Source organism: Abramis brama, assembly GCF_963993115.1.
Source record: "Abramis brama genome assembly, chromosome: 6".
NCBI lineage: Eukaryota > Metazoa > Chordata > Actinopteri > Cypriniformes > Leuciscidae > Abramis > Abramis brama.
Genome location: NC_139968.1, coordinates 23,490,729 through 23,510,704, shown reverse-complemented (window position 1 = coordinate 23,510,704; position 19,976 = coordinate 23,490,729). Strand labels below are relative to the sequence as shown.

The window sequence follows — 19,976 nt, the reverse complement described above, 5'->3', positions numbered from 1 at the left end:
TTCCGCTCCGCTCGTTCATTCCGCTCAGGGTCGCTCGCTCAACCCAGAATGGCCTGAGCCTGGTTCGAAAATATGTGGAATAAGGGCTGCCTCCGACTAAATTTTTTTCTAGTCGACTAGTAGTTGTTCATTTAAGACATTCGTGGACAAATCGCCCCTTTATATTAATTTAATTACTTAGGCTATATAGGGCGTTTACATATAGCCGCATTCAAGCGCACACACGCACGCATAAAGCTTGCCACAAAGAACCGGTAAAAGTAATGATTATGAATGTGTCTAAAAAGCAAGGAGACATTTAATTATTTATTAATATACTGGTGTTTTCTGTGTCGCTGCAAAGATGAAGTTGACGATGCGGATTCGCCATGAACGCCAGAGAGAAATGCACATTTCAGATGACATATTCAGAGAATAGCCAATTTCTTTTGGTTTTGAATATTTTCGTTTGAAAGTAGACATTTCAAGCTTTCTATAATAGATAGCCTATATTTCTCAAATCTGTGAGGCACAAGCTGAGTTTCGGCGCCCTGCAGTTCACGTGCAATGCAAGTGATTGTGCCGGCGCTTTATTACATTGTCTGCTATATATTTGCTTCTTATTTAGTAAATACAGGCAATTGGTTGATAAAACATTGATCAAAATTAAGATACAATTTATACAAAACGAAAATCTTTTAAAAAGAGACTTTCTACAAAACAAGACTCAATGAAGTGGTCAAAATCATGTTTTACCCACTCCATGTCTCCAGACATTGCGCATCTCATGATGTATAGGCTAATATCTTTCTCATGCTGCATGCTCACTTTCATAATCAACATTGATTAAATTAAAAAACATAATGACGACACATATTTTCTAACCCAGCCCTCGGCCCTGTTGCAACAGTCGTTGTTTAGGTAGGCTACCTTAAACACGCACGTACAGTCTCTGAGTCATCGCTGCAACCAGGAGATGAAGAGAGCTGAGATCCACATCACCTAGCACATCTTCGTCTCTGCCACCCCAGGATACTAGCGCGGCTAGCGCAGCTAGCGTGACCAGCGCCATTGCTAGGAGGGCGCCAGCGCCTCTGCCTCGCGAGTGGATGATAGCCCTGAAGACGCCTAGTAATGGTATACCTTTAGTGGTAGTATACCTTTAGTTAAGTTATACCTATGAGTCTTCATAGCGCGCTAAGAGACAGCGTTATCGGGAAACGCAGCCCAGGTATGATGCGTATGATGCGTAATGGAGATTCCAAAGCGCTCTTCTTTGGTCAGAACCATGGAGAGCGACCGCGGATAGGTCCGTCCTATGCACCGAAACTTTTAACAATGCAACAAAATATTTAAAGAGCATCAAGCTATTAAAATCTATATTATGTATACGCACAGATAATATAACAGTATAGGCCTATTAGTCAGTAATTTTTATTAGGTTAAACAGTGATTGGATAAGGTTTTTAATTTAAGGCCCACCCACAATTGGTCTGGCCCATCCAAAACTGGAATCCGGGCGCCGTGCCTTTGCGCTTAAGCAAATAAAAAATAATAATAAAAAATAATGGTCTGGCCAATCCGAGGCCCCTGCACACGTGGGGCCCCTAGGCTGCAGCCTAGGCAAGCCTGTGCATTAATCCGCGCCAGTATATATATATATACACACACACACTGTGATATTGACATCCATGAATGAATCGACAGAGATAAACACACGCATACTATTGATTCATTCATGTTTATTCATTGATGGTAATATCACAAGCAAATAAATTACTTTTTCCTTACCAAAAATCAACATTGTTCACAGGTTTGTGTGTGTGCGAGCAACTGACCGACGACTCTGAATTGTGAGCACGAACGACGTAAAAACACAGACGAAAGCGGAAAGAAGAACTAAAAACATTGCTCAGTTGGTGCAGTCAGTGGAACGGGCTCTTTAAATTTAAGCGCTGATGTGACCGCGCATGTTACGTGACAATACCAACATGGCGCATGTAGTACGTCCGGACTCCATTCATACTACCCGTATTCATACTATATAGAACGTACTTTTTTAACGGTCGCGAAGTACGTTCTAATTTAAATGTAGTACCTACTCGCAAAGTACGCGATTTCGGACGCAGCCCGCGCCCTTCGCAGAGACCCGCCCCCCTTAGTTACTGTCGCTATGCCCGACAAGCTACGCTGCTCTCACGCCACACCATGTTCTCACGCAGTGAAAAATACATCGCGGAGCAGAGAGGAGACTGACAACACGCTGACAGACAGGACGGACCAGGTTACTTTTCGGTTACTTTTGATATTAGACATAATAAACAAAGTCTCACCTTTCAAATGTGGTCATTTTTTAAAAGAAATTTAAACGATACATACCGTTTTGTGGCTCTTAAATGTGTCTGACAGATCGCTGTAGAGCATCAGTTAAAGCTGCTCGTGAACCGATCATCTCTTCCTTCTAGTTAATATATAGCATCAAATAAACATGAATGAACATAAGAAGGAATGTTGTTTTAACCGCGGAAAGGCGTCAGTACATTCCGTTTTTCAAGTTCAAATTCTCCCATGTTAATCTGCTATCTCTCCTGACTGCTTTGTCGGACAAAATGGCGGATGGCGGATTATGATTGGTTAGATCGCCTGTCAATCAAGCTCCCTGCGAAGGGTCAATTTTTAGCAACCGCGGGAGGTCTGGCAAGCTTTCGAGCGAGAGGGAAACATGCCGAAGCGTTGTGCGTATGGATTGTGCAAATCTGATACCCGGTATCCTAAAAGTTTGGACGGGGTGGTGGATTTTGTTCCCTTCCCGAAACCTAAAACCCAAAGGGAGAAATGCCGGGCGTCATCTTCATTTATATAGCGCTTTTAACAATGTAGATTGTTCCAAAGCAGCTTTACATTGATAATAGGACTTAAATGTAAAGTGTTTTGGCTTTATAGCAGCTCTAGAATAAAGTTATTGTCCAGCTCGTGGATCAAGCAGTGTGATTAAAGGCAAGACGGAGGCTCACTGACATAATTTAACGTTACTTAAAAATATATTTCAGCATTTTGTTAATCGACGGCCAAACTAGTAACGTTACCCCAATCCGATCGCGACTCTCCCAGTGAGGGTGTGTTTCCCATTTGAATGGTCAGCGTATGAGGCGGCTGCTGCTTGCGCTATGACCTAACGTGATAGGCTTTAGCTTCAATTTTGATGAAATTATTCGTTTGCATATTATGTCGCGGATATAGCCCTCGAATGCATACTGCAGTCTTGCTCTCTCATATTTTCACCTGTTCGCCAAAAATGACTTATTATCTCCTTAGGAATGTATGAAACCAGTGCATACATACTGCAATAGACGTGCCAGGCGCAAAAGCTTGACAGGCGTAGCAACAGTAACTAAGGAGGGCGGGGCTTAGCGAAGGGTCAATTAGGAAATCCTACGAAGGCTACATGGTGCGTCCTTCGAAGGACGCATAGGCTGCATCCTTGAAGTCTTCAGTCCTTCGAAGGATGCAGCCTTCACATTGGGACACAGCTACAGACTATAAGTTTTTTCTTCTGCCAGTTAACTGGCAACACACTTTATCTGTAATGTACCTGTCATGTTAATATTTTCCTCCTTTTATCGGCATATTTGACTGCGGTACTCTGAGGCACCGGTTGGCTATGTGGATGAAAACAACAACACAGTAAGCACAAATATTTAGGGGAAACTTTTACATATAGCTCCAACTGTTAGTGAATGACGATATGACATATGCATATTGTGATGTACAAGACATGTACACAGCTGTCTTTTAATAAGGTTAACGCCTTCGCGCAGGGTTAGCATTCATAATATTGTCAAGTGTTACAGTTGACAATACAAAAAAAATGTATTTACATATTTAATATAATATATTGACAAATTCCTTTGCACTAACATCTTTATGGTCAATGCATCTTTCCACATCTTAAAAACAAGCAAGTAAAATCTGGTTAAAAAGGACAAGAGCCTAAAGCGTAAAATGCCTAAATCAGCAAAGAAACTGACCAAAATGGAAAATCACAGTTCTGATGATGAAGAGGACGCTTTAGAGATGGAGAGAAACTTTGCTTTACTCAGTAAAAGGAGCGCGATGCAAACTTCAGCAGAGGATGAAGAGAAAATTAGAGATGAAGATGGATCTGCAGAGGTTGAAGACAATGGCATGGATGATGAAGGTGACACAGGGAGTGAAGATGATGTCAGTTAGTGACCATGAAGATGGAGGCAGTAAGGCACAATCACACTGGAAGGGCAGCATCAATAGTGGTAAGAAGATATCAGATCTTTATGCAACAATTTTGTCATTTAAATTATTATTTGCTGACCCTGTTTAAAAGAGCCATATTTACATTTACACTCATATCTTTGTGTTTGTACAGAATTATCAACCATGCCATTTGAGGAAATCTTAAAGCTACAGAATAAAGTTGGAACAAAAGCATACAATAAAATTGTGTATGGTGCCACAAAGCAGCAGCAAAAAAACGAGCCCATGAAACGACTAAATAAACACAGGTATTTAAATAGGGAAAACGTGGAGGTGTTTGGTCGCTTCTAACTTCATCTCTGTTTGGTCCCTAATGAATGAACTGGACTAAGCTAAGCTAAGTGCTATCAAAGTGTCGCCGCGCGCCAGAGCGATTGAGTGCACGCAATGAAACGAGAGAGGTATGTATCAACTCGTCTTAGTTAAGGGAATAACATAGTTTAATATGAAAAAATGGTGAAGTATCCCATTAAAGCACAAGGGTCCAAAGGTTTGTCATGAACTCCGCAAAAATAACTAACCCTTTGACTATTGTGTAACAGCAAAGATTACCTTTTGTTCTCAATGAAATCCGGCCCTGCATGGATAAGGACTAACAAATTTCCTTCATCATTTATGGTCTTTTGGCAAAACGCGCTAGTGTTGATTTGGCTCAGCAAGAACTACTGTATGGCTCAGCAGGATTACAAAAAGCTTAGTGACAAACTGATCACGTACAAAGACACCGTCTTAAGTTTGAACAAACATCATGATATTACTCCAGAGTATATTGACAGTTTGGAGGATTTCGAAACCAGGGATGATGATCTCTTTGTTGTTACCTTCCCGAAATCAGGTAAGTGAAGACAAAATAATAATAATAAGCCAAAGAGTAACCTATTTCAGAACTTAAGTAGCCTAAGGCATATAGGCTACTTTTTAACACGCACATTTCTAAGGATATAAAACAGAAATGTTTAATGTTGGCATATTAAATGCTTGATTCTCAGGTACGGTATGGACCCAACGGATCATTACTTTAATATACGAGGAAGATTTCCCGGACAAAGCCAAACAAAGCACGTACGAGCAGATGCCCTGGCTAGAGTATCGCTTCAAGGGGAAAGATTACAACACGCGTCCATCTCCGAGACTCTTCTGTTCCCATTTACTCCAGCCGGTGATGCCCAAAGCGCTGCAAAGAAAAGGAAAGGTATGCGTTCACCAATCAATTAATACACATTATTGTCGTCATGCACAGTTTTTAATACATCTTTTTGATGTCAGATCATCTACGTCATGAGAAACCCTAAAGACGTCATGGTGTCATATTTCCATTTTTCCAACAACATGGACAACTTGGATTCTTCCGAGAGCATGGGCCAGATGCTGGAAAAATTCCTCACAGGATGCAGTAAGAGCCAAAACTATATAATTGTTTACATAAAAGATACTTGCTAAGAAATATTTATAAAAAAATATATAATGTGTAAATCTATTTATTTTGTGCGTTTGTATGTCTATAAATATAAAACGAACCTTCTACAAAGTTTGACACTAATGTTGTGTCTGGTTTGCAGTGATTGGTGGCCGTTGGTTTGACCATGTTAAAGGATGGATTACTAATAAAGACAAATACAACATCCTGATCCTTACTTATGAAGAAATGGTCAAGGTGAGACTGGTTCAGTTTATGATCCTATCATCTTTCCATCAAGTGTTATTTTTTCTTGTTGTGTTCGGTGGCTATTGGTAGGCTATCTGTAGACTGACCAATGATATGAACAAACCTTTTAACAGGACCTCAGGTCTGTCATTGTGAAAATCTGTGAGTTCTTGGGGAAGAATCTGTCAGACGCAGCGATCGATAAAGTGGTGGAGACAGCCACGTTCAAACACATGAAGCAAGACCCCTTGGCCAACTATGAATCCCTTCTTCAGAGTGTCACGAAAGATCCTAAAGGACTTTTTTTCCGCAAAGGTCAGATAAAAGTGAAAAAACAAGAGTTGGTAATTGAAGCACTGTCAAATTAATCTTCAAGATAAGAAATAAACAGAGACTTTGTCACTTTCATGATCCCAGCTAACAGGGAACGTTCTCAGAACTTCCTCAGAACGTTAGTTCAGAACTCAGAACTATCGTTCTGACAAGTTTCTCACAAAGTTATGAACAAACTTTCTTTCAGTAACAATGATAGAATGTTCGTTCAAAATTATCTTTAATAATGTTCTCAAAACATTGTGTTGGGTCAGGGTGACCGTAGACTTTTGAAATTATTCATTGTTTAAAAGTAAATGATTCAATTTGATAAATGACACATCAGCAGTTGTGGAATAGGCCTTTGTTACAGTATATTAACGTTTTCAACCTGCCGTGTTACAGGAACAGTTGGGGACTGGAGGAACTCTTTAACAGTGGCTCAGAATGAATGTTTTGACCGCGTCTACCAAGAAAGAATGAAGGATGTACCTCTTAACATGGTCTGGGACATCTCAGAATTGCATGGCTGAAAACTCAAGACATCCATTTTAAAACTAATACAGATATAATGCTATCACGATAAAAAAAGGAAGGCATAATATATAGATAGACTAAATTTCACAATATTAAAACAGATAACTGATGGTTGAAGAGTGTGAACATTATTATTAACATTATGTAAAATATGGAAACAATATGAATTTGCAGTAGGCTATGTAATTTTCACCCAATTTGATATTTAACCTAATAAATATGATAATATTTACGCTTTTATGTTGCAAATGTGAACATAATTTACTGCCAGTTATATCCTATTAAATGTTGAATGCAAATGTCAAAATAAAGGGCTATATTCTCAAAACATAAAACCTTCAAAGTCATTATTTCATATGTGTTTGTGTAATCCTTTTCCAGAATATTATGATTGAATTTACAAAGCTATCGTATTAAATGTATAAGATACATAATATTGTTTACATGTCTCCGAGTACATTTATTTTAATAGAATTATAATTAGCCTCAGAACTTTTATTTTGATAGACTTTTTTTTGGGGGGGGGGGGGGGGGGGGATTGGACGGGTCGCGGGAATGGGGGTGTTTCATTAATAATATTATTATTAGTGTTTTTGTTGTTGTTATTAATAATTGCTCAGATACCAAATACAAAATAGTTATTCAATTTCCGCGTGTGTGTGTGTGTGTGTGAGAGAGAGAGAGAGAGAGAGAGATTATGACTGGTGTTGTTTATTGTAAGTGTTGCCTTTTTGGACTTGTTGCCTTCCACCTGCACTGTCTCCTCCTCTAATGGGTCTACCCTTTTCTCCACCTTCTCTGGGACAGCATCATCTAACCTGGCCTTTTTAGGGGACTCTCCTCTCAGGGCGAATGAAAGGATGCTTAATTGCTTTTTACCTGACATCTTTGAAAGACAGATGCGATGATTAATGCATCCATGGCCGGGATATAATTATAAAATATGACATGATTTTAAAAGTGACCTATAACATCGACTATGCAATACATTTTAATTTATTTAGTGCTAATAAAATTATTAAGCCTATTTTGGAGAGAGAGATGTTTATAATGTGACAGTATGTTTTTCTCACAAGGAAAATAATATACAGGCTGTAAAACTGTACAGACACTCATGAAAAACTGATGAGCTGGGAAACATTCTCTAACAGCAGTCAAGTTGTCACTGTTTGTGTCAAACAAGTTGTGAATTTGTTGTAACATTAAAACAGGAGATCATGACTTACTCTGTGCTCAAAGCAGGGGCGTAGAATTCAGTAGGGACGCTAGGGACGTGTCCCTACCAATATCCAGTGACACTGATATATCCTTAGCAATAATTTCGATCAAAACTTAAAATATATTTATATTGATGTCCCCGTCCCCACCAATTTCAAAATCAAACCTATGCCACTGGCTCAAAGTAAAGCTCGGAGTGATTTCCTCTGTGGGTGAACGAAACTTTCGGAAGACGTTGTCGCAGAATCACGTGAACAATTCCAGCATATGCTTTTTTTTCATTGGTTGTTGCGTTAAATCTTACCCAGATACAATAGTGCTATTTTCTGATTGGCTATTGTGTAGCCCTTTTCTTTTTTTGATTGGCTGATAAGACGCGCTTGATTCCTGCCGGTTCCATAGTGAGAGCGGCGCGGCCAGAGAAATTTTGGGCGCTGCGGCATATTAAATATATTATAAATAGTTTTTCCGCGTGAGAAAAACAATGTGTGGCGGGAGTGCGTGACAAAAGACTGAAATGAGTGACTGTCACGCATTGAGAGCCCTGGGTTAATGCCTTCGCGCAGGGTTAGCATTCATAATATTGTCAAGTGTTAGTTGACAATACAAAAAAAAAAAATATATATATATATTTTTTTTTACATATTTAATATAATATATTGCCAAATTTCTTTGCACTAACATCTTTATGGTCAATGCATCTTTCCACAGCTTAAAAACAAGCTATGATTTTCCATTTTGGTCAGTTTCTTTGCTGATTTAGGCATTTTACGCTTTAGGCTCTTGTGCTTTTTAACCAGATTCTGGTTAAAAAGGACAAGAGCCTAAAGCGTAAAATGCCTAAATCAGCAAAGAAACTGACCAAAATGGAAAATCACAGTTCTGATGATGAAGAGGACGCTTTAGAGATGGAGAGAAACTTTGCTTTACTCAGTAAAAGGAGCGCAATGCAAACTTCAGCAGAGGATGAAGAGAAAATTAGAGATGAAGATGGATCTGCAGAAGAGGATGAAGCACCTGAAGAGGATGAAGATGGATCTGCAGAGGTTGAAGACAATGGCATGGACGATGAAGGTGACTCAGGGAGTGATGAAGGTGACACGAGGAGTGAAGATGATGAGTCAGTTAGTGACCATGAAGATGGAGGCAGCAAGGCACAATCACATACAGTGAGGAAAATAAGTATTTGAACACCCTGCTATTTTGCAAGTTCTCCCACTTGGAAATCATGGAGGGGTCTGAAATTGTCATCGTAGGTGCATGTCCACTGTGAGAGACATAATCTAAAAAAAACAAATCCAGAAATCACAATATATGATTTTTTTTACTATTTATTTGTATGATACAGCTGCAAATAAGTATTTGAACACCTGTCTATCAGCTAGAATTCTGACCCTCAAAGACCTGTTAGTCTGCCTTTAAAATGTCCACCTCCACTCCATTTATTATCCTAAATTAGATGCACCTGTTTGAGGTCGTTAGCTGCATAAAGACACCTGTCCACCCCATACAATCAGTAAGAATCCAACTACTAACATGGCCAAGACCAAAGAGCTGTCCAAAGACACTAGAGACAAAATTGTACACCTCCACAAGGCTGGAAAGGGCTACGGGGAAATTGCCAAGCAGCTTGGTGAAAAAAGGTCCACTGTTGGAGCAATCATTAGAAAATGGAAGAAGCTAAACATGACTGTCAATCTCCCTCGGACTAGGGCTCCATGCAAGATCTCACCTCGTGGGGTCTCAATGATCCTAAGAAAGGTGAGAAATCAGCCCAGAACTACACGGGAGGAGCTGGTCAATGACCTGAAAAGAGCTGGGACCACCGTTTCCAAGGTTACTGTTGGTAATACACTAAGACGTCATGGTTTGAAATCATGCATGGCACGGAAGGTTCCCCTGCTTAAACCAGCACATCGTCCCCTTGGAATTATAAGGTTCTATCTGACATTTTTGTCAAAATTTAGTTATTCACATATTCTTATTCTGTGACCACTTCTTTACATTCTTTGTGTACATTTTGGAACTTTTTATTTAGAAAATAAAAAGGTTCTTTCTACACAGTCGAATGGAATGCAAAAACTTTAAAGCTCAATATCTCAAAACTGCTCAGAACGCAGATAGAACCTTATAATTCCAAGGGGACGACATGTCAAGGCCCGTCTTAAGTTTGCCAATGACCATTTGGATGATCCAGAGGAGTCATGGGAGAAAGTCATGTGGTCAGATGAGACCAAAATAGAACTTTTTGGTCATCATTCCACTAAACGTGTTTGGAGGAAGAAGAATGATGAGTACCATCCCAAGAACACCATCCCTACTGTGAAGCATGGGGGTGGTAGCATCATGCTTTAGGGGTGTTTTTCTGCACATGGGACAGGGCAACTGCACTGTATTAAGGAGAGGATGACCGGGGCCATGTATTGCGAGATTTTGGGGAACAACCTCCTTCCCTCAGTTAGAGCATTGAAGATGGGTCGAGGCTGGGTCTTCCAACATGACAATGACCCGAAGCACACAGCCAGGATAACCAAGGAGTGGCTCTGTAAGAAGCATATCAAGGTTCTGGCATGGCCTAGCCAGTCTCCAGACCTAAACCCAATAGAAAATCTTTGGAGGGAGCTCAAACTCCGTGTTTCTCAGCGACAGCCCAGAAACCTGACTGATCTAGAGAAGATCTGTGTGGAGGAGTGGGCCAAAATCCCTCCTGCAGTGTGTGCAAACATGGTGAAAAACTACAGGAAACGTTTGACCTCTGTAATTGCAAACAAAGGCTACTGTACCAAATGTTAACATTGATTTTCTCAGGTGTTCAAATACTTATTTGCAGCTGTATCATACAAATATATAGTTAAAAAATCATACATTGTGATTTCTGGATTTTTTTTTTTTTTAGATTATGTCTCTCACAGTGGACATGCACCTACGATGACAATTTCAGACCCCTCCATGATTTCTAAGTGGGAGAACTTGCAAAATAGCAGGGTGTTCAAATACTTATTTTCCTCACTGTAGTAAGGGCAGCATTAAAAGTGGTAAGAAGATATCAGATCTTTATGCAACAATTTTGTCATTTAAATTATTATTTGCTGACCCTGTTTAAAAGAGCCATATTTACATTTACACTCATATCTTTGTGTTTGTACAGAATTATCAACCATGCCATTTGAGGAAATCTTAAAGCTACAGAATTAAGTTGGAACAAAAGCGTACAATAAAATCGCGTATGGTGCCACAAAGCAGCAGCAAAAAAACGAGCCCAAGAAACGACTAAATAAACACAGGTACTCACAGTGTTGTTAAATATTATAGTATTTATTAATATTTTGAATTAGCTTTTATTTGTATATTTTCATTATAATTTTAGTTTGAGTTACTTTCAGGAATTTGTTTGTGCAGTAAAAAGTCACGTTGATGGTTGATTCTAATGACAGAAGTGAGAGGGAGAGGATTTTTCAAGCGTGACTTTTTACTGCGCCGAGTCGAAGTGCTCCCAACTTCAAGTGCTATTCCGCCATACATTATAGTTATCCTTTTTACCCGCTTAGAAAAGCACCATGTTTTATTTTGTGTCACCATACTTGGTCGTGTAACTACTCGTGTAAATGTATTTAAATAGGGAAAACGTGGAGGTGTTTGGTCGCTTCTAACTTCATCTCTGTTTGGTCCCTAATGAATGAACTGGGCTAAGCTAAGTGCTATCAAAGTGTCGCCGCGCGCCAGAGCGATTGAGTGCACGCAATGAAACGAGAGAGGTATGTATCAACTCGTCTTAGTTAAGGGAATAACATAGTTTAATATGAAAAAATGGTGAAGTATCCCATTAAAGCACAAGGGTCCAAAGGTTTGTCATGAACTCCGCAAAAATAACTAACCCTTTGACTATTGTGTAACAGCAAAGATTACCTTTTGTTCTCAATGAAATCCGGCCCTGCATGGATAAGGACTAACAAATTTCCTTCATCATTTATGGTCTTTTGGCAAAACGCGCTAGTGTTGATTTGGCTCAGCAAGAACTATGGCTCAGCAGGATTACAAAAAGCTTAGTGACAAACTGATCACGTACAAAGACACCGTCTTAAGTTTGAAAAAAAATCATGATATTACTCCAGAGTATATTGACAGTTTGGAGGATTTCGAAACCAGGGATGATGATCTCTTTGTTGTTACCTTCCCGAAATCAGGTAAGTGAAGACAAAATAATAATAATAATAAGCCAAAGAGTAACCTATTTCAGAACTTAAGTAGCCTAAGGCATATAGGCTACTTTTTAGCACGTACATTTCTAAGGATATATAACAGAAATGTTTAATGTTGGCCTATTAAATGCTTGATTCTCAGGTACGGTATGGACCCAACGGATCATTACTTTAATATACCAGGAAGATTTCCCGGACAAAGCCAAACAAAGCACGTACGAGCAGATGCCCTGGCTAGAGTATCGCTTCAAGGGGAAAGATTACAACACGCGTCCATCTCCGAGACTCTTCTGTTCCCATTTACTCCAGCCGGTGATGCCCAAAGCGCTGCAAAGAAAAGGAAAGGTATGCGTTCACCAATCAATTAATACACATTATTGTCGTCATGCACAGTTTTTAATACATCTTTTTGATGTCAGATCATCTACGTCATGAGAAACCCTAAAGACGTCATGGTGTCATATTTCCATTTTTCCAACAACATGGACAACTTGGATTCTTCTGAGAGCATGGGCCAGATGCTGGAAAAATTCCTCACAGGATGCAGTAAGAGCCAAAACTATATAATTTTTTACATAAAAGATACTTGCTAAGAAATATTTATAAAAAAATAAATAATGTGTAAATCTATTTATTTTGTGCGTTTGTATGTCTATAAATATAAAACGAACCTTCTACAAAGTTTGACACTAATGTTGTGTCTGGTTTGCAGTGATTGGTGGCCGTTGGTTTGACCATGTTAAAGGATGGATTACTAATAAAGACAAATACAACATCCTGATCCTTACTTATGAAGAAATGGTCAAGGTGAGACTGGTTCAGTTTATGATCCTATCATCTTTCCATCAAGTGTTATTTTTTATTGTTGTGGTCGGTGGCTATTGGTAGGCTATCTGTAGACTGACCAATGATATGAACAAACCTTTTAACAGGACCTCAGGTCTGTCATTGTGAAAATCTGTGAGTTCTTGGGGAAGAATCTGTCAGACGCAGCGATCGATAAAGTGGTGGAGACAGCCACGTTCAAACACATGAAGCAAGACCCCTTGGCCAACTATGAATCCCTTCTTCAGGGTGTCACGAAAGATCCTAAAGGACTTTTTTTCCGCAAAGGTCAGATAAAAGTGAAAAAACAAGAGTTGGTAATTGAAGCACTGTCAAATTAATCTTCAAGATAAGATATAAACAGAGACTTTGTCACTTTCATGATCCCAGCTAACAGGGAACGTTCTCAGAACTTCCTCAGAACGTTAGTTCAGAACTCAGAACTATCGTTCTGACAAGTTTCTCACAAAGTTATGAACAAACTTTCTTTCAGTAACAATGATAGAATGTTCGTTCAAAATTATCTTTAATAATGTTCTCAAAACATTGTGTTGGGTCAGGGTGACCGTAGACTTTTGAAATTATTCATTGTTTAAAAGTAAATGATTCAATTTGATAAATGACACATCAGCAGTTGTGGAATAGGCCTTTGTTACAGTATATTAACATTTTCAACCTGCCGTGTTACAGGAACAGTTGGGGACTGGAGGAACTCTTTAACAGTGGCTCAGAATGAATGTTTTGACCGCGTCTACCAAGAAAGAATGAAGGACGTACCTCTTAACATGGTCTGGGACATCTCAGAATTGCATGGCTGAGAACTCAAGACATCCATTTTAAAACTAATACAGATATAATGCTATCACAATAAAAAAAAGGAAGGCATAATATATGTAGATAGACTAAATGTTACCATATTAAAACAGATAACTGATGGTTGAAGAGTGTGAACATTATTATTAACATAACAATATGAATTTGCAGAAGGCTATGTAATTTTCACCCAATTTGATATTTAACCTAATAAATATGATCATATTTACGCTTTTATGTTGTAAATGTAAACATAATCCTGCCAGTTATATCCTATTAAATGTTTGTGAATGTAAATGTCAAAATAAAGGGCTATTATATTACCAAAACATAAAACCTTGAAAGTCATTATTTCATGTGTTTGTGTAATCCTTTTCCATAATATTATGATTGAATTTACAAAGCTATCGTATTAAATGTATAAGATATATAATATTAATGTTTACATGTCTCCGAGTACATTTATTTTAATAGAATTATAATTAGCCTCAGAACTTTTATTTTGATAGACGTTTTGTGACGCGCATGCTCAGTTCTCAAACTTCCACGTGCGTGCGGAACTAGCTTTTTTTTCCGCAAATATAAGTCTTCACTTGGTCTTAGACTATAAGTTTTGACATTTTTTCTTCTTCTGCCAGTTAACCGGTAACACACTGCATCTGTAATGAACCTGTCATGTTAACATTTTCCTCCTTTTATCGGCATATTTGACTGCGGTACTCCGAGGCACAGGTATGTGGATGAAAACAACAACACAGTAAGCACGAGTATTTCAGGGAAAAAAGCAATAAACGAATCTAACTTTTACATATAGCTCCAACTGTTAGTGAATGATGATATGACATATTCATATTGTGATGCACAAGACATGTAAGTTACACAGCTGTCTTTTAATAAGGTTAATGCCTTCGCGCAGGGTTAGCATTTATAATATTGTCAAGTGTTACAGTTATATTAAAATATACTACATATTTAATATAATATATTGCCAAATTTCTTTGCACTAACATCTTTATGGTCAATGCACCATTTCCACAGCTTATAAACAAGCTAAGTAAATCTGGTTAAAAAGGACAAGAGCCTAAAGCGTAAAATGCCTAAATCAGCAAAGAAACTGACCAAAATGGAAAATCACAGTTCTGATGATGAAGAGGATGCTTTAGAGATGGAGAGAAACTTTGCTTTACTCAGTAAAAGGAGCGCGATGCAAACTTCAGCAGAGGATGAAGAGAAAATTAGAGATGAAGATGGATCTGCAGAAGATGATGAAGCACCTGAAGAGGATGAAGATGGATCTGCAGAGGTTGAAGACAATGGCATGGACGATGAAGGTGACTCAGGGAGTGATGAAGGTGACACGAGGAGTGAAGATGATGAGTCAGTTAGTGACCATGAAGATGGAGGCAGCAAGGCACAATCACACTGGAAGGGCAGCATCAATAGTGGTAAGAAGATATAGCAGAATTTTATGCAACAATTTTGTCAATTAAAATATTATTTGCTGACCCATATTTTACATTTACACTCATATCTTTGTGTTTGTACAGAATTATCAACCATGTCATTTGAGGAAATCTTAAAGCTACAGAATAAAGTCGGAACAAAAGCGTACAATAAAATCGCGTATGGTGCCACAAAGCAGCAGCAAAAAAACGAGCCCAAGAAACGACTAAATAAACACAGGTACCCGCAGTGTTGTTGAATATTACAGTATTTATTAAAGGTCCCCTATTATGCCCCTTTTCACAAGATGTAAAATAAGTCTCTGATGTCCCCAGAGTGTGTATGTGAAGTTTCAGCTCAAAATACCCAACAGATCATTTTTTACAGCATGTTTAAATTGTCATTTTTGGGGGCTCAGAAAAACGCGCGTTTTAGTGTGTGCCCTTTAAATGCAAATAAGCTGCTGCTGGACGACCCAGGGGGCGGAGCTTCACGAGCTCGCGCTCAGTCTCTCAGGACAATTTCATCTCACGGAATGATGATAATATCAGAAACTCTCAGTAACGGTGTTCATTTCGAGTCGGACAATAATGCCTACAGAGTCAGAGTGCTGTATAGAGATGAAACAGGTATAGTTTAGTAGTTTAATTACGGTTATAACGTATTTGTCATCTGCTTGTATGTATCCACTATTAATAGCCTACAAGTCTGCTGTTTCGGACCAGGTCCAAATGATGATCAAACATATACTGATGAGTTTAATAAAGTTTATTGTACATCACACAAAAGATGAAGCGTCAGTTTTACTTCAGAAAATCACCGTAAGAGCTGAGTAAACACAGTAAGTTATAAGAAGTGCGCAAGTACATAAACGAATTTCAGTAGAGTTGAGGGAGCATTTTCTTTAAAAACAAAATAATTCCTCCTCGTCTTCAGCGGCTGCCTCAGATTTCGGGAGTAAATAGAGAGAGCTATGTGGATTAATACATCCAGCCCATAGACTGTAAAAAATATGGACAAAGCGTCTGTGACGTCACCCATAGACTTTCTGAAGAACGGGTTTGAAGCCGTTTATGGGGGGTATGGGCGGCGCCATCTTGGGAAATCCTAACCCCGCCCACCTTCTGACGCAGCGCGCGTCACTCAGCTCGCTCTGCTACTCCGGTTATCTCTGTGTATATTTTAGGCAACGAAATATGTTATAAAACACCATACTAACTCTTTTCGTTTTCATTTAAAGAAATCTTAAGCATTATAGCCACACAAGTGTGATTCAGGCAACGCGTATTGATTATATTCACTGCACATAACGTTTGCCTATTTATAAAAACAAAACAAAATATAAAACACAAACCTGCCTCTTTTCGTTTTAAATATAATATAAAAATATTAAACATTTTAATATGGTCCAGGCAATATGTGCATTTGTACTAAACAACAGATGTTGCAGTAAACAACATTACAGATCATATTCGTTGTATTAAAATTTAAAATGACAAAACTCAACCCAGTCTCTTTTTGTTAAATTTCACTTTTATCAATATTAGCCATTATAAAAGTAAAAGGTAAAGTTACAAGAAGCTATACAAATAAAGCAAACAATTCAGTCAAACATACAAATCAGCGCTCTAGTCTAACCATACATCGGTAAAGTTAAATAGCTTATAAAGTTATGAAACTTCCTTCAGCCAAAACGATTGGCCAGGGAACAAATTATAAATTCACGAAACCAAAAATCGCCCGTTAGATATACACAAGACGAATTATATCTCATGTTTAACCACTACAGAGACGCCAGAGTCAGCGGCGAACCTCAGAACGACTAGCCGAGGAAAGGCTGTTCCAGGCGGTGTACATGAACGCCGAGCGCCCGGTCATCGCGGGATCTCACAACTGGATACAATTTTCATAAATCTTTATAAATAAACCACAGATTTGAGCTTTAAACAACTACATTCTCGCCTGAAAAACTCTTAAAACTACATTTCATGATACAGAAACAGTAGTATTATATGTCAACTGTATTAAAAAATGGGACTTCTTATGTTGTCATTCTCCGTGGCGCTGCCTTGTCAGCTGTCAATCAAGCTGTCAATCAAAGTTAACCACGCCCTTATTGTCATACATTTTATATCTAAATATGATCTAAACTAACGAGTTAGAAAAAAATTCACAGCCCTCATGGTTGTCAGGCACTCGGAACCTATCGAAAAAATACAATAAAAGTCCATGGGACCAACCTGTAAAAACATGAATTTATGCTGTGAAAACGGACATTTTAACATGGGGGCTATGGACATTTGCTCCCTTTTGGGACCTTCCCCTAGCGGATTTTCGATGTATTGCAGTTTTTCGCACTTCCGGGTAGGCTTCATTTTTCAGATCAGAATGTTGCCGCTTGATCCAGCCACCCAACACCTACAACACTTGGGAGACATTCTCGTCAGTGCAGCAGCTGTGAACTCGATCAGGGCGGGTCTATGTTGAAACGGCAGTGTCTGTCAACACTCGTGGGCGGGGCATGTGGCTTTAGTGACATCACTAAAACAGCATTCTGAAAACAGGTCGTTGGGAGACACTGCTGATGATTTATGGGGATTAATAAAAAAGGAGTGAGTGGATTTTTATCACTATTGGGTGGTTGTGTACAAACACTGCCAACACACATTTATGTCCAAACAGCATGCAAAAGTGAATTTTGCATAATAGGGGACCTTTAATATTTTGAATTAGCTTTTATTTTTATATTTTCATTATAATTTTAGTTTGTTACTTTCAGGAATTTGTGCTTTTGTAAAAAAAAATTATTCAATTTACCTGATTATTTAAATGTTTTTATTTTTTATTTTTTACTACTTCAACTTAAACGTTTTATTTCATTTAGCTGCCAAGGCAGCATTTCTAATTTCCATTTGTTTTTTAAGTTTAAGTTTTCTAATCTTTATATTTTGTATGTTATTTCAGCTTTATTTTAATTAACGAAAATCATTTTTATTGTTAATAGTTAACAATAACAACAGTAAACAAGGCTTTTTTTAAAAAAAATCAAAGTTTAACCACATTTGATCATTGTTTAAATATTGATGCATCTCACTAAAAATAATCAAAGAATTGTTTTTGTGAGTTAAAGTTATTTTGTCTGTCAGTTTGTGTTAGTTTTGTCTAATCACTGTGTGTTTTGTCTTCAGACCTCAAGAGATTTCTGCAAAGAAACATGTGCCTTTCCTCCGAAAAGTGGTTCCTGTCAAGAAAAGGGTACGTTTCAGGAGTTTATTAATTTAATGGTTGCTCATACTTATGCTTAGGGAGACTTCATTTTTCGCTTTGTAACACAGATTTCAAGAGACCCTCGCTTTGATGACCTCTCAGGGGAATTCAAGCCTGAAATTTTTAATCAGACGCACAAATTCATTAATGATCTCCGAGAAAAAGAAGCACAGGTTTGTGAAAATGTAAAATGCCTTATTGATTCCTGTTGGTTTTCATTATGTGCATCACATTTATGTCCACTGCAATTTGTTTCAGTTAGTGAAGAAGAATCTCAAGAAAGCCAAATCAAAAACTAAAAAGGGAGAGCTGAAAGCCTTGCTTAAGAGAATGGTACGTTTGAAATATGCTGGGCCTAACAACTCTTTAAAATTAAATACCTTTAAGAAAGCTACATAAACCACCTTTATGATGTGCTTTATATCTAATCTGTGTGTGTGTGTGTAAAACAGGAAAACCAACAGAGGGAACGTCAGAGGCAAGAGCAGGATAGAGAAAAGGAACTTGAGTTCAAGCGGAAACAGAGAGAGTTGGTTGGCCAAGGACACAAACCCTTCTATCTGAAGAAATGTGCGTCTCTTTTCATCATGTTCCTTCAGTGTTTACTTTGTTCTGATGTATTTAAAATTCAAAATTACTGATTATTTTGGAGAAGATTTGTTAGTTAATGCCACGCTCTTCAGATTTCTTTTGAGCGCCAGTGTTCGCAATTGTGCATCATTTAACAAAGAACCATCAAATAACCGTACATAATGTGCTATATTGTTTCTTTAATTTACAACTTCTTTAAAACCTCTCTACAGCTGACATGAAGAAGCTGGAATTGGCAGAGAAGTACAGCGAGCTGAAAAGGAGTGGAAAACTGGAGAACTTCTTGAGTAAGAAGAGGAAGCGCAATGCCACCAAGGATCGCAAAAAATTGCCCAATATGCGCTAAATATGACTCCTCTGTAACAACTTGCGTTGATTATTTGTCTTGGTGCGAGATGAGGCAGAAGGACGTCAGCTGAGGAGTTACTTTTGCTGGACTGTGATGTTAAAAGAGAACTTGAGGTTTAAATTCATCTACAGTTTCACAAAACTGGATAAAGATGCATGTTGTTAATAGGTTTGACAGAGATGCTTTTCTTAAATATCCATTGTCTTCTGTTCTTTAATTATAATGTAATGTTTAATGTTTTCTTAAAATAAAATCCTTAGATTTATTGTCGGACACCTCTCTTAATTTACCACTAGATGGAGCTACTGATTCTTAGTTTAAATGATCTCTGCATAATCCTTTTTTTTAACAAAGCTCAGAAGTTAATATGCAGAAAAATCAACTATCTGACCTGTCACTGAATGATGTTAATCCAATTCTTTGACCTTAAGGGCATTAGACATAAACCTGTTTCATACAGACATCCGTCAGAAGGATGAGTCAGCTCGCATTTGTATCTGCCTTCTCA

General features: G+C 38.3%; 3 protein-coding genes and 1 long non-coding RNA gene across 4 annotated transcripts; 3 read left to right on the top strand and 1 right to left on the bottom strand.

The window, feature by feature from the left end:
• Nucleotides 1–3,740: 3,740 nt before the first annotated feature.
• LOC311084314 lies at nt 3,741–8,221 on the bottom strand. Its single transcript, XR_014606482.1, has 3 exons — nt 7,990–8,221; nt 6,039–6,213; nt 3,741–5,443 (listed from the first exon to the last, which is right to left on the bottom strand). It is a non-coding gene; the product is annotated as an uncharacterized lncRNA (long non-coding RNA).
• LOC311084313 (amine sulfotransferase-like) lies at nt 4,834–7,210 on the top strand (the record flags this gene model as incomplete). Its single annotated transcript, XM_084116268.1, has 6 exons — nt 4,834–5,104; nt 5,259–5,461; nt 5,536–5,662; nt 5,829–5,923; nt 6,049–6,229; nt 6,632–7,210. The coding sequence occupies 6 exons, from the start codon at nt 4,834–4,836 to the stop codon at nt 6,757–6,759; spliced, it is 1,005 nt and encodes a 334-aa protein (XP_083972394.1). The 3' UTR covers nt 6,760–7,210.
• A 3,392-nt stretch (nt 8,222–11,613) lies between the features above and the next one.
• On the top strand, nt 11,614–13,917 carry LOC311084298 (amine sulfotransferase-like). The gene is made up of 6 exons (XM_084116247.1): nt 11,614–12,165; nt 12,323–12,525; nt 12,600–12,726; nt 12,893–12,987; nt 13,113–13,293; nt 13,696–13,917. Exons 1-6 carry the CDS (start codon nt 12,000–12,002, stop codon nt 13,821–13,823), a joined length of 900 nt encoding a protein of 299 aa, XP_083972373.1. The 5' UTR covers nt 11,614–11,999; the 3' UTR covers nt 13,824–13,917.
• A 417-nt stretch (nt 13,918–14,334) lies between these two features.
• rrp36 (ribosomal RNA processing 36) lies at nt 14,335–19,738 on the top strand. Its single transcript, XM_084116244.1, has 8 exons — nt 14,335–14,550; nt 14,857–15,263; nt 15,366–15,501; nt 18,450–18,516; nt 18,597–18,701; nt 18,787–18,861; nt 18,981–19,098; nt 19,332–19,738. Exons 2-8 carry the CDS (start codon nt 14,912–14,914, stop codon nt 19,463–19,465), a joined length of 987 nt encoding a protein of 328 aa, XP_083972370.1. The 5' UTR covers nt 14,335–14,550; nt 14,857–14,911; the 3' UTR covers nt 19,466–19,738.
• Nucleotides 19,739–19,976: the final 238 nt, after the last annotated feature.

What these genes read in the sequence shown, in the direction of transcription:
- LOC311084298 (XM_084116247.1), top strand. Translation starts at nt 12,000, where the DNA reads ATGGCTCAGCAGGATTACAAAAAGCTTAGTGACAAACTGATCACGTAC. An exon ending in CTTATGAAGAAATGGTCAAG is followed by an intron (nt 12,988 to 13,112) that starts GTGAGACTGGTT and finishes ACCTTTTAACAG; the next exon opens with GACCTCAGGTCTGTCATTGT. An exon ending in AGGACTTTTTTTCCGCAAAG is followed by an intron (nt 13,294 to 13,695) that starts GTCAGATAAAAG and finishes GCCGTGTTACAG; the next exon opens with GAACAGTTGGGGACTGGAGG.
- rrp36 (XM_084116244.1), top strand. Translation starts at nt 14,912, where the DNA reads ATGCCTAAATCAGCAAAGAAACTGACCAAAATGGAAAATCACAGTTCT. An exon ending in AAACGACTAAATAAACACAG is followed by an intron (nt 15,502 to 18,449) that starts GTACCCGCAGTG and finishes TTTTGTCTTCAG; the next exon opens with ACCTCAAGAGATTTCTGCAA. An exon ending in TCCGAGAAAAAGAAGCACAG is followed by an intron (nt 18,702 to 18,786) that starts GTTTGTGAAAAT and finishes AATTTGTTTCAG; the next exon opens with TTAGTGAAGAAGAATCTCAA.